This window comes from Ranitomeya imitator, chromosome 4 (genome assembly GCF_032444005.1).
Source record: "Ranitomeya imitator isolate aRanImi1 chromosome 4, aRanImi1.pri, whole genome shotgun sequence".
Taxonomy (NCBI): domain Eukaryota; kingdom Metazoa; phylum Chordata; class Amphibia; order Anura; family Dendrobatidae; genus Ranitomeya; species Ranitomeya imitator.
Genome location: NC_091285.1, coordinates 582,769,011 through 582,781,189, shown reverse-complemented (window position 1 = coordinate 582,781,189; position 12,179 = coordinate 582,769,011). Strand labels below are relative to the sequence as shown.

Here is a 12,179-nt window from a genome sequence, read left to right as displayed (position 1 = left end):
TCAACACAACTGATGGTCTCAACTCCATTTGTAAGGCAATAAATCCCACTTATTAAACCTGACAGGGCACACCTGTGAAGTGAAAACTATTTCTGGTGTCTACCCCTTGAAGCTCATCAAGAGAATGCCAAGAGTGTACAAAGCAGTCATCAAAGCAAAAGGTGGCCAATTTGAAGAACCTAGAATATAAGACATGTTTTCAGTTGTTTCACACTTTTTTGTTAAGTATATAATTCCACATGTGTTTTTTCATAGTTTTGATGCCTTCAGTGTGAATTTACAATTTTCATAGTCATGAAAATACAGAAAAATCTTTAAATGAGAAGGTGTGTCCAAACTTTTGGTTTGTACTGTACATACATACACTATTGCTCCCCACTTCCCTGGGAGGAGACAGGTAAGGGCTGATTCGGGAGTACAGCAAAGCACGAAACCCCAACATCTTCACCATCAGAAGTAATCTGTCGAGCAGGGATAGCTAGGGTGCCCCTAGTGTTAGAGACAGGGTAGGGGCCCCTGGACTGGGACACCCGACCACAGAATCCTGACAGCGCTCCTACTAACTCCTAGGAGTAAATTTCTGCTGTCAGGTTCTCTTTAATATCAGTGGGTTTCCTCCAAATATTCCGCTTTCGTTCCACACTCCAAAGACATAAATAGAAACAGAAAACTGGTGTCTCTGTTAAAATTCCGATTGCTTCATTTCAATTTAATTAACAAATCGCCATAGCAGGACAGCAATACATGTTGTATCAACTTACTAGTCTTAGTTCTAACATCTAATCGGAACATCATTAATTGTACATGTTACCATTAAGACTTGTAAGTTGAAACACGTCAACATGTATTGCTGTCCTGCTACAGCAATTTTTTTAATGAAATCGGAAGTTTAATGGAGACACCATTGGACTGTGCTTGCCTGCTGGGCTCATAGGGTCTCTCTATTTTGTATATGTGATAGTGGAACATATAAGATCGGTAAGTCAAATTCTCTATTAGTTTTTCCTACTCCAAAGACATAAGGGAATTTAGATTGTGAGCCCCGATGGGGACCTAAGATCTGAGTTAGATGATAAGTTCAGAGGGTTATGGCCAGAGAAATGCATTGAGTTTTTCAAAGCATTTGACCTAATACAATTGCACCTTAACTTGGAACTCATATCACGTGAAAAATTTCATTGACCTTTTTTTCCAAATATTAATTTGGTTTTTGCTTTTTATAACTAGATCTGTATTTTTAAATCCCTAAAGAGGTTGTCATTTACTTTTATGTTAGGATGGCCATTGCTGGATCCTGCAGAAAAGCTCCTGTCCTCTTGAATAGAAGCTAATCTGCAGTACTTGGCAGCGACCACTACACATTGAAAGGAACCATGCAGTGCAGCTCTGTTCAATGTGTTTATACACGGCCATCGGGGCTTTATAACAGCTGATCAGTGGGCGTTACTGGGTGTCGGACCCCAACCGTTTAGGGTTGTGACCAGACAACCCCCTTAGGCCGGAGTCACACTACAGCGAGATACGGCCGAGTCAGCTCTTTCCACAGATTCTCGATTGGATTGAGGTCTGGACTGTGACTTGGCCATTCTAACCCCTGGATACATTTATTTGTGAACCATTCCATTGTAGATTTTGCTTTATGTTTTGGATCATTGTCTTGTTGGAAGACAAATCTCCGTCCCAGTCTCAGGTCTTTTGCCGACTCCAACAGGCTTTCTTCAAGAATGGTCCTGTATTTGGCTCCATCCATCTTCCCATCAATTTTAACCATCTTCCCTGTCCCTGCTGAAAACTGCTGTTCACAAACGATCTCCATCAAACCTCACTGAGCTCGAGCTGTTTGCCAAGGAAGAATGGGCAAGAATTTCAGTCTCTCGATGTACAAAACTGATAAAGACATACCCCAAGCGACTTGCAGCTGTAATCACAGCAAAAGGTGGCGCAACAAAGTATTAAGTTAAAGGGGCCAAATAATATTGCACGCCCCACTTTTCAGTTTTTGATTTTCTACAAAAACCCAGTAATCTAAATGATACATCGTCGGAATCAGGGTCTCTTTCCCTAGATTATGCTGCTCTCAGATGAGGTAGCAAAATCCTGGTGACAGATTTCCTTTCAACAATGCCAGCTCAGATTCCTGCCATCAGAGCCTAGTAGTGTAGTGCCACACCAGTAGTGCATCAATCAGATACTTGAGGAGTAGCAGCGTGCTCAGTAAAGCATGCTGGCATGATACAGGTGCCCACAATGGATGCCCATACTGTCTGGTATCTACGGGAAGTCCCCCTACAGAAGAGTTGGATTCAGCTAATAGCAGATAAACCCTATAGGTGCATTGCTCCGGCAGGAAGAGACTCCATGATATATCATTGCCTGTGGATCTGTGCCCTGCAATGGGACGTCACTATGATACGTCACCAGGTGGACACATTAATAAGATTCACAGGTGTTCTGTACAGACAAAGTGACGGAACACAGACCCCCATCTTACTCCGCCATAACGTGGACCGAGGGCAGAGCGTATATACTGTACATAGAATATGACAATTACACTCACCACTCCTATATATATCTCCCACCACATCACTGACCCCCAATCCGCTGGGGCATGCCGCTTCACCGCAGCTTGGAACATTTTATGTGTTTGGCAAGTCCATGGCTGGGATTACCCGCACTAATGGGAGATCAGCTCTAGACGCACAGATCTTCTACGAAGAACGGAACATTTATGCACAAAAATATCAGTGAAAACAAAAACAATGAAAATGAAGCATTTCGAGGAAATCTTGAAGAACATCCTCAGTTTTCCCAATTGTATCAGGTCTGCTGTTAGCGTTACATCGCTTCGCAACATCTCCCAGTATAAATGGCTTTTCTAAAGCATTGCTTCAGAACAAGGCGATGATAGCGGATAGGGTTAAGTGAGTACAGTCCCCAGCAGTGTGTGGGCAGAGCCATTATGTACAAGGAGACCCTGCTCACGCTTAACCCTTTGCTGAACACAGACAGCAGAGGACCCCTGGACAAGGACAATATATGGGCCTTTTGCAGCCTCATGATGCACGGTTCCTCCTGCTTTGGAGGTAGAGGTGGGCCCTTTACCTCCAGGGCCCCGCAGCGGCCGCACAGGTTGCCCCAATGGTCTGTCCATCCACCATGGCTCTTACCATTACTACTCCTCATTATTCCATTCCACCTGACACCAAGTTTCCGGCTTCTTTTACTATTTAAACCCCCCATGCGGTACTTTCCGATTCTCGCCTGAAGAGCTGACACTCCAAGCATCCGCAGGAGGAATTAATAGAAACTTTACCGAAATACTGACCTGAGATCAGTGAGGTGGCCTCTTGTACGGCCCGGCAGAGAAGAAAGAGAAGGAGCCACATCTTGGGTCAGCAGATAGGTGGACTTATGTCTGTAGGTTTGGGGGCAGCATGCTACTGTGGTGGTCCAGGAGGCAAGGGTCCAGGATTTGGTGTCCTTTGTGACCTGCTATTTCTACATGTGCTCTCTGGGAGGGTGATGTGATGGCTGGGCTTTGTAGTGGACAATAGGAGGGATCATTGCCTGCTACGTCCCTGTCTCCTGGGGCAGTACATCTGGGTATCTGCTCTGGTGACACAATGTAGCCCACATCCAGGAGATTCTCCAACTCTTTTGTCTCTTGTCATCTGTTTCTTGTCTAGGGCTCTCAAGTTCACAGACCCTCCTCCTGCACCCAAATCTCCCCTCCTTCTGCACTGCCTCCTATCCCTTGTCCTTCCCACACTCTCTTTGCTTTCCTTGTCTTTCATCTGTCCCTCTCTACCGCCCCCTTTTCATCATACAATCCTAATGAAGTGGTTACTAGAACCTTTTTTTTTTTTTACCATGCATTACTTTTTATTTCTTTTTTTTATTGTTTTTGTTATTTGCTAAGCAGAAATATCTCCAGCTTTTTAACATGAATAACTAAATAGCTGATCTTCCTATTTTCTTATTGTTTGGCATGGTCAGTCCTGCAGGGGAACCTGACAGACGCTTCAGGCTTGATCTGTGCTGCCATCTGGTGGTTACTTCTGGAAAAAATTAATATCTTCTGCATGTATTAGCAGTGATATACACCCTATAGCAGATGGATGCACCTTGTGCCATACTATTGAAATATCTTGGTCTAGGCCAGGGGTCAATTTATTTTCCAGAGGGGCCACATGACGCCATGACTGTTGTGGAAGCCCAAACCAATAGGCTAAATTTAATTCTGCTCAATATTAATACTAACATATCAATTATAATTGTTTTTTTTTAGTTTACTGGTGGAGTGGTTCTTTAATAATTTAGCAGAATTAAGTATATTGACCTCCCTCTCCCCCATATACAGTATGAGCCAACACATATCTCTCTTATATGCAGCATGAGACCCCACATAGCCCCCTGTATGCAGTATGAGCCCACACATACCCCCCTTATATACAGTATGAGCCCCCAGATAGGTACCTATATTAAGTTTGAGCCCACGTATAACCCCCATATACAGTATGAGCTCCCACATAACACTCCTATATACAGTATGAGCCCAAACATAGCCTTCCTATATACAATATAAACCTCCATATAGCCCCTATGTACAGTATGCACCATCACATAGACCCTCTATACATAGTATGAGCCCCCACATAACTCCTATATACATTATGAGCCCCATATAGCCCTCCTATATACAGTATAAGTTCTCACACATCCCCTACATATAGTATGAGACCCCACATAGCCCCCTATATTCAGTATGAGCCCATATATAGCCCTCTATACATAGCATGAGCCCCCACATAGCTCTCCTATATACAGTATGAGCCCAAACATAGCCCTCCTGTATACAGTAAAAGCCTCTATATAGCCACCATGTACAGTATAAACCGTTACATAGCCCCCACATTATTATTATTATTATTTATTATTATAGCGCCATTTATTCCATGGCGCTTTACATGTGAGGAGGGGTATACATAGTAAAACGAGTACAATAATCTTTAACAATACAAGTCACAACTGGTACAGGAGGAGAGAGGACCCTGCCCGCGAGGGCTCACAATCTAACTCCTATATACATTATGAGCCCCATATAACCCTCCTATATACATTATGAGTTCTCACACATCCCGCTATATATAGTATGAGCTCCCACATAGCCCCCTATATCCAGTATGAGTCCATACATAGCCCTCTATATATATATATATATATATATATATATATATATATATATTATAGCATGAGCCCCCACATAGTTCTCCTATATACAGTAAAAGCCTCTATATAGCCACCATGTACTGTATAAACCTGTTGTGAATTCCGCTCTTGGGCTCCCTCCGGTGGTTGTAAGTGGCACTTTTGTGAGTTCTGCTCTTGGGCTCCCTCTTGTGGTTTCAAGTGGTATGGCTGCTCCTTGGAGTTAGCTGTCATCAGCTGCCTCCACTTATCTTCTCTTCTGCTCGGCTATTTAGGTCTGGCTGTTCCTTCAGCTAGTGCCACTTGTAAATGGTTTCTGGTTGGATTCACATCTCTTTGGATTTCCCTGTTATCCTGACCAGTTCAGCAAAGCTAAGTTCTTACTTGCTCTGTTCTGTTCACAGATTGTGGACTTATCCGTTCAGTGCTTTCTATGTTTGTCCAGCTTATCAGTATGAATTAATTCTGTCTTGCTGGAAGCTCTGGGAAGCAGATTTACCCTCCACACCTTTAGTCAGGTGTGGAGATTTTTAGTAAACTCTGCGTGGATTTTTGTATTGTTTTATACTGACCGCACAGTATTCCATCCTGTCCTATCTATCAAGCTAGACTGACCTCCTGTGCTCATCCTGGTTTCATTCTGTGTATGTCTTTTTCCCTCTCCACTCACAGTCATTATTTGTGGGGGGCTAATCTATCCTTTGGGGATTTTCTCTGAGGCAAGATAGTTTTCCTGCTTCTGTCTTTAGGGGTAGTTAGCTCTTAGGCTGTGACGAGATGCATAGGGAGAGTTAGGAGCATTCCACGGCTGCTTCTAGTGTTGTGTTGAGCTTAGGGACTGCGGTCAGTACAGTTACCACTTCCTTAAGAGCTCGTTCCATGTTGCTCCTAGACCACCGCATCATAACATAAACCCTCACATAGACCCCCTACACATAGTATGAGCCCCCACATAAATCCCATATACAGTATGAGCGCCATATACAGTATAAGCCCCCATGTACAGTATGAGCTCTCAAACCACCCACATTTACAGTATAAACCCCCACATAGCCCCCCATGTGCAGCGCTGGAGTGATGTAAGTCCCATGAACATTTCTCATACTTACCATCTGACGTCTTCTGCTGTTCTTGGCGTCGCTCTGGTTGGTCTCAAGCAGTTTATGATCTGCCAGATTGCTTGAGTGTGTTTGCTGGACGAGCCAGAGGTCACTTTTCAATCCAAGCCTATGAAAGGCTCCTTCTGGCTCTCATAAACTTGCATTGAGAGCTTGTGACCGTTACCTCTGACCTCCGCTCCGATCAATCAGAAGTTGCCATCACAAGATGGCGCAGGACCAGAGCAGTGCCACGAAGATCTGAAGACGGTGAGTGGAGAATATAAAATTGGATGCAGAGATCTTACATCAATGGCACCACTCCAGTGCTGAAACTTAAAAAAGCTCACTGGAGTGGTGCTTTAAGTTTAATGACAGAAAAACCCACAATGGTCACAGAAATAACTTGAAACTGACAAATGTAATGATAAACAAATGATCTATGAAAATGAACAATTGAAAGTCAGACATTGCTTTTCAACCATGCTTCCACAGAATTAAAAAAAAAAAAAAAAACTCATGAAATAGGCCTGGACAGAAATGATGGTACCCCTGAAAATAATGTGACAAAAGGGACATGTTAAATCACGGTGTGTCCACTAACTAGCATCACATGTGTCTACAATCTTGGAATCAGTGAGTGATCTGTATATAGGGCTACAGATACTCACTGTGCTGTTTGGTGTCATGGTGTGTATCACACTCAACATGGACCAGAGGAAGCAAAGGAAAGAGTTGTCTCAGGAGATTAGAAAGAAAATTATAGACAAATATGTTAAAGGTAAAAGTTATAAGACCATCTCCAAGCAGCCTGATGTTCCTGTGACTACAGATGCACATATTATTCAGAAATATAAGATCCATGGGACTGTAGCCAACCTCTCTGGATGTGGCCGCAGGAGGAAAATTGATGACAAATCAAAGAGACGGATAATACGAATGGTAACAAAAGAGCCAAGAAAAACTTCTAAACAGATTAAAGGTGAACTTCAAGCTCAAGGAACATCAGTGTCAGATCGCACCATCCGTCGTTGTATGAGCCAAAGTGGACTTCATGGGAGATGACCAAGGAGGACACCATTGTTAAAAGAAAAAAAAAATCATAAAAAAGCCAGATGGGAATTTGCCAAACTACATGTTGACAAGCCACAAAGCTTCTGGGAGAATGTCTTATGGACAGATGAGACAAAAATTGAACTTTTTGGCAAGGCACATCAGCTCTATGTTCACTGGCGGAAAAATTAAGCATATCAAGAAAATAACACTGTCCCTACTGTGAAACATGGAGGAGGCTCTGTTATGTTCTGGGGCTGCTTTGCTGCATCTGACACAGGGTGTCTAGAATCTGTGCAGGGTACATTGAAATCTCAAGACTATCAAGGGATTCTAGAGAGAAATGTGCTGCCCAGTGTCAGAAAGCTTGGTCTCAGTTGCAGGTCATGGGTCTTGCAACAGGATAATGACCCAAAACACACAGCTAAAAACACCCAAGAACCGCTTAGGCTGCCGTCACACTAGCAGTATTTGGTCAGTATTTTACATCAGTATTTGTAAGCCAAAACCAGGAGTGGAACAATTAGAGGGAAACTGTAATAGAAACGTATGCACCACTTCTGCATTTATCACCCACTCCTGGTTTTGGCTTACAAATACTGATGTAAAATACTGCTAGTGTGACGGCAGCCTAAGAGGAAAACGTTAGACTATTCTGAAGAGGTCTTCTATGAGCCCTGACCTAAATCCTATTGAGCATCTTAGGAAAGAGCTGAAACATGCCGTCTGGAAAAGGCAACCTTCAAACATGAGACAACTGGAGCAGTTTGCTCTTGAGGAGTGGGCAAAATACCTGTCGAGAGGTGCAGAAGTCTCATTGACAGTTACAGGAATCATTTGATTGTAGTGATTGCTTCAAAAGGTTGTGCACCAAAATATTAAGTTAAGGTTACCATCATTTCTGTCCAGGCCTATTTCATGAGTTGTATTTATTTATTTTTTTATTCTGTGGAAGCATGGTTGAAAAGCAATGTCTGACTTTCATTTGTTCATTTTCATAGATCTTTTCTTTATTATTACTTTTGTCAGATTCAAGTTATTTCTGTGACCATTGTGGGTTTTTCTGTCATTAAATGAGAGGTTCCAACAATTTTGACCACGTGTGTATATATCATATATCACTAAGGAATTTCTTTTAATACCTTATACAACAATGTATTCATTTTCCTATCCCTAAAATTACTGACCATGTACCTTAAATAAATTGTAAATCTCCAAAAATAATGTTTTAATAGTAATTAAAGTTATCATGAAGGAATCATTTAAAACTGAATTTCTAACTTAATTATTAAACTGAGTCCAGGTTACTCAAGATGGAAATTAAGATGGAAATTAAGATGGAAATTAAGAAAAGCCGGTGTGGACTGATGGGTCACAATGGCGATTTGTAAATTCCTTCTGACTCTGTCTATTTAGGATTACTATCTCTCTGGGGAGTCAAGTGGGACATGCACGGTTACCATGGTTATGCATGGCTGGTAGGATCACTGAGATTTCTGTGCGGACTTACTTTTCCTTGGAGACTGTGGTATGTGAGGCTAGTAGCACCACAAACACTTTGCTTTCTGTGAAAATAAACACAGGATTCCTGAATGCAAGTCAATCAATACAGCTGACACCATTTCCCAGATAAGTGTATAGCTAGGTGGTCACTGCTCAGTATGCACCTAATTATATGTCATTCATTTTCAAATGTTTGCATAATAATGCTCTAATTAAATATCTGTATCCATAAGGAGTTGATATCTTCCTTAGGGTCTTGTTCAAACATGGCAGATTTGGTGTATAACCAGGTATAGATTCAAGCAAAATAAAAGAGTTTGTCATGTGCGCCATTCACACATCCATATGTCACCAAGGCCCTTCCCAAATTTCTCACAAAACTCCAAAAATGGGCCAGAAAAATTGTTGGCACCCTCAACTTAATATTTTGTTACACACCCTTTGCCATAAATAACTGCAATAAATCTCTTCTTATGACCATCCATATGCTTCTTACACCTCTCAACTGGAATTTTGGATCTTCTCTTTTCTTGCAAACTGCTCCAGGTCTCTCATATTGGAAGTTGCCTTCTCCCAACAGCAATTTCAAGATCTCTACACAGGTGTTCAATCGGATTTAGATCCGGACTCATTGCGGGACACTACACAACTCTCCAGCCCTTTGTTTCCATCCATTTCCGGATGCTTCTTGAAGTAAGTTTTGGGTAATTGTCCTGTGGAAAGACCTAGGATGTAAATCCAGCTTTCTGACACTGGGCATTACATTGTGACCCAAGATCCTTTGGTAATCTTCAGATTTCCTGATGCCTTGCACACAGTCAAAGCACCCAGTACCAGAGACAGCAAAACAATCCCAAAACATCTTTGAGCCTCCACCATATTTGACTGTAGGTACTGTGTTCTTTTCTGTGTAGGTCTCATTCCCTTTTTGTTAAACAGTAGAATGATTTTTTTTACCAAAAAGCTCTATCTTGGTTTCATTTGTCCACTAGACACTTTCCCAGAAGTATTTTGTCTTACGTACATTTTGGCAAACTGCAGTCTAGCTTTTTTATGTCTCTGTGTCAGCAGTGGGGCCGTCAGGGGTCTCTTGTCATAGCATTTAATTCAAATGTTGACGGATAGTTCATGCTGACAGTTATGCCTCCTAAACTAGCAGGACAGCTTGAATTTCTTTGGAACTTGATTGGGGCTGCTTATCCACCATCCAGACTATCCTGCGTTGCACCCTTTCAACAATTTTTCTCTGCCGTCCACATCCAGGTTGATTAGCTACAGTACTATAGTTTATAAACTTATTGATTACATTACAAACTGTTCTCTATGCTTAGTGTGGCACAATGCGAAGATTGAGTCAACTTCTCTCCTTTCTATCTGATCTCAGGTGTGATTTTCATATTGCCCACACCTGTTACTTGCCAAAGGTGAGTTTGAGTGAGCATCATATGCTTGAAACAAAGTTGTTTACCCACAATTTTGGAAAGGTGGCAACAATTTTGCTCTGCCCATTTTGGGGGTCTTGTGTGAAATTATGCTCAATTTGCCTTTTTTGCGTTGTTCCAGTACACACAAAGGAAATATATGTGTATAACGAAACATGTAATTGGAATAATTTTCTGGGAGAAACACTTAATTTTCTGGAACAATTACAGGGGTGCCAACACTTTAGTCCTTGACTGGTATAATGTCCCTCATCATGGTATAATATCCCCATCCTGGTACAATGTCCCCCATCCTGTTATAATGTCACCCATTCTGGTATAATGCCCACCATTCTGGTATAACATCACCATCATGGTATAATGTCCCCCATTCTGGCATTATATCCTCATCCTGCTATACTGACCCTATTCTTGTATAATGTCCTCATTCTGTTATAATCTCTCCATTCTGGGATAATGTCCCCAATCTGGTGTAATATCCCCATTCTGGTATAATAATTATACACTTCTGCTCCTGATATCACGCCTGCCTTTTTAGAAAACACCAGTGATTGTCTAAGGCCTCTTTCACACATCCGTCTTTTTAACCCCTTCCCGACCTGTGACACACCGTATGCCAATCCGACCTGTGACGCATATGCTGTGTCACAGAAAGATCGCGTCCCTGCAGATCGGGTGAAACTCCCATTTCACCCGATCTGCAGGGACAGGGGGAGTGGTAGTTTAGCCCAGGGGGGGTGGCTTCACCCCCTCGTGGCTACGATCGCTCTGATTGGCTGTTGAAAGTGAAACTGCCAATCAGAGCGATTTGTAATATTTCACCTAAAAAACTGGTGAAATATTACAATCCAGCCATGGCCGATGCTGCAATATCATCGGCCATGGCTGGAAACACTTATGTGCCCCCACCCCACCGATCGCCCCCCCAGCCCTCCGATCGGTGGTCCGCTCCCCTGCGTCCTGTGCTCCGCTCCCCCGTCCTCCTGTCCGCTCCCCCCGTGCTCCAATCATACCCCCCGTGCTCCAATCAAACCCCCCCGCACTCCGATCACCCCCCCCGCACAGCGATCCCCCCCCGTGCTCCGATCCCCCCCGTGCTCCGATCCACCCCCCTGCACAGCGATCCCCCACCCCGTGCTCCAATCCACCCCCCGTGTTACGATCCACCCCCCCATGCTCCGATCCACCCCCCCCCCATGCTCCGACGCCCCCCCGTGCCCTGATCTCCCCCCCCCCTTATACTTACCTCCCGGGATCCGTCCGTCTTCTTTCCTGGGCGCCGCCATCTTCCAAAATGGCGGGCGCATGTGCAGTGCGCCCGCCGAATCTGCCGGCCGGCAGATTCGTTCCAAAGTGAGTTTTGATCACTGAGATATAACCTATCTCAGTGATCAAAATAAAAAAAAATAGTAAATGACCCCCCCCCCTTTGTCACCCCCATAGGTAGGGACAATAAAAAAAATAAAGAATTTTTTTTTTTTTTTTACGGTAGGGTTAGGGCTAGGGGTAGGGGTAGGGCTAGGGGTAGGGTTAGGGCTAGGGTTAGGGTTTCGGTATGTGCACACGTATTCTGTTCCTCTGCGGATTTTTCCACTGCGGATTTGATAAATCCGCAGTGCTAAACCGCTGTGGATTTATCGCGGATTTACCGCGGTTTTTCTGCGCATTTCACTGCGGTTTTACAACTGCGATTTTCTATTGGAGCAGTTGTAAAACCGCTGCGGAATCCGCAGAAAGAAGTGACATGCTGTGGAATGTAAACCGCTGCATTTCCGTGCAGTTTTTCCGCAGCATGTGCACAGCGATTTTTGTTTCCCATAGGTTTACATTGAACTGTAAACTCATGGGAAACTGCTGCGGATCTGCAGCGTTTTCC

At 43.3% G+C, this 12,179-nt stretch overlaps 1 protein-coding gene across 2 annotated transcripts in view; it reads right to left on the bottom strand.

Moving 5' to 3' along the window:
- The window catches only part of ADAMTS7 (ADAM metallopeptidase with thrombospondin type 1 motif 7), a 131,715-nt gene extending 128,031 nt beyond the window's left edge, over positions 1–3,684 (bottom strand). The window contains exon 1 of one of the 2 annotated variants that reach the window (XM_069766453.1): positions 3,326–3,684. In XM_069766453.1, the coding sequence (XP_069622554.1) occupies positions 3,326–3,386 (61 nt within the window). In that variant the 5' untranslated portion in view covers positions 3,387–3,684. The remainder of the gene's footprint in view (positions 1–3,325) is intronic. The other variant, XM_069766454.1, reaches the window with a different exon arrangement.
- Between the last annotated feature and the right edge of the window lie 8,495 nt (positions 3,685–12,179).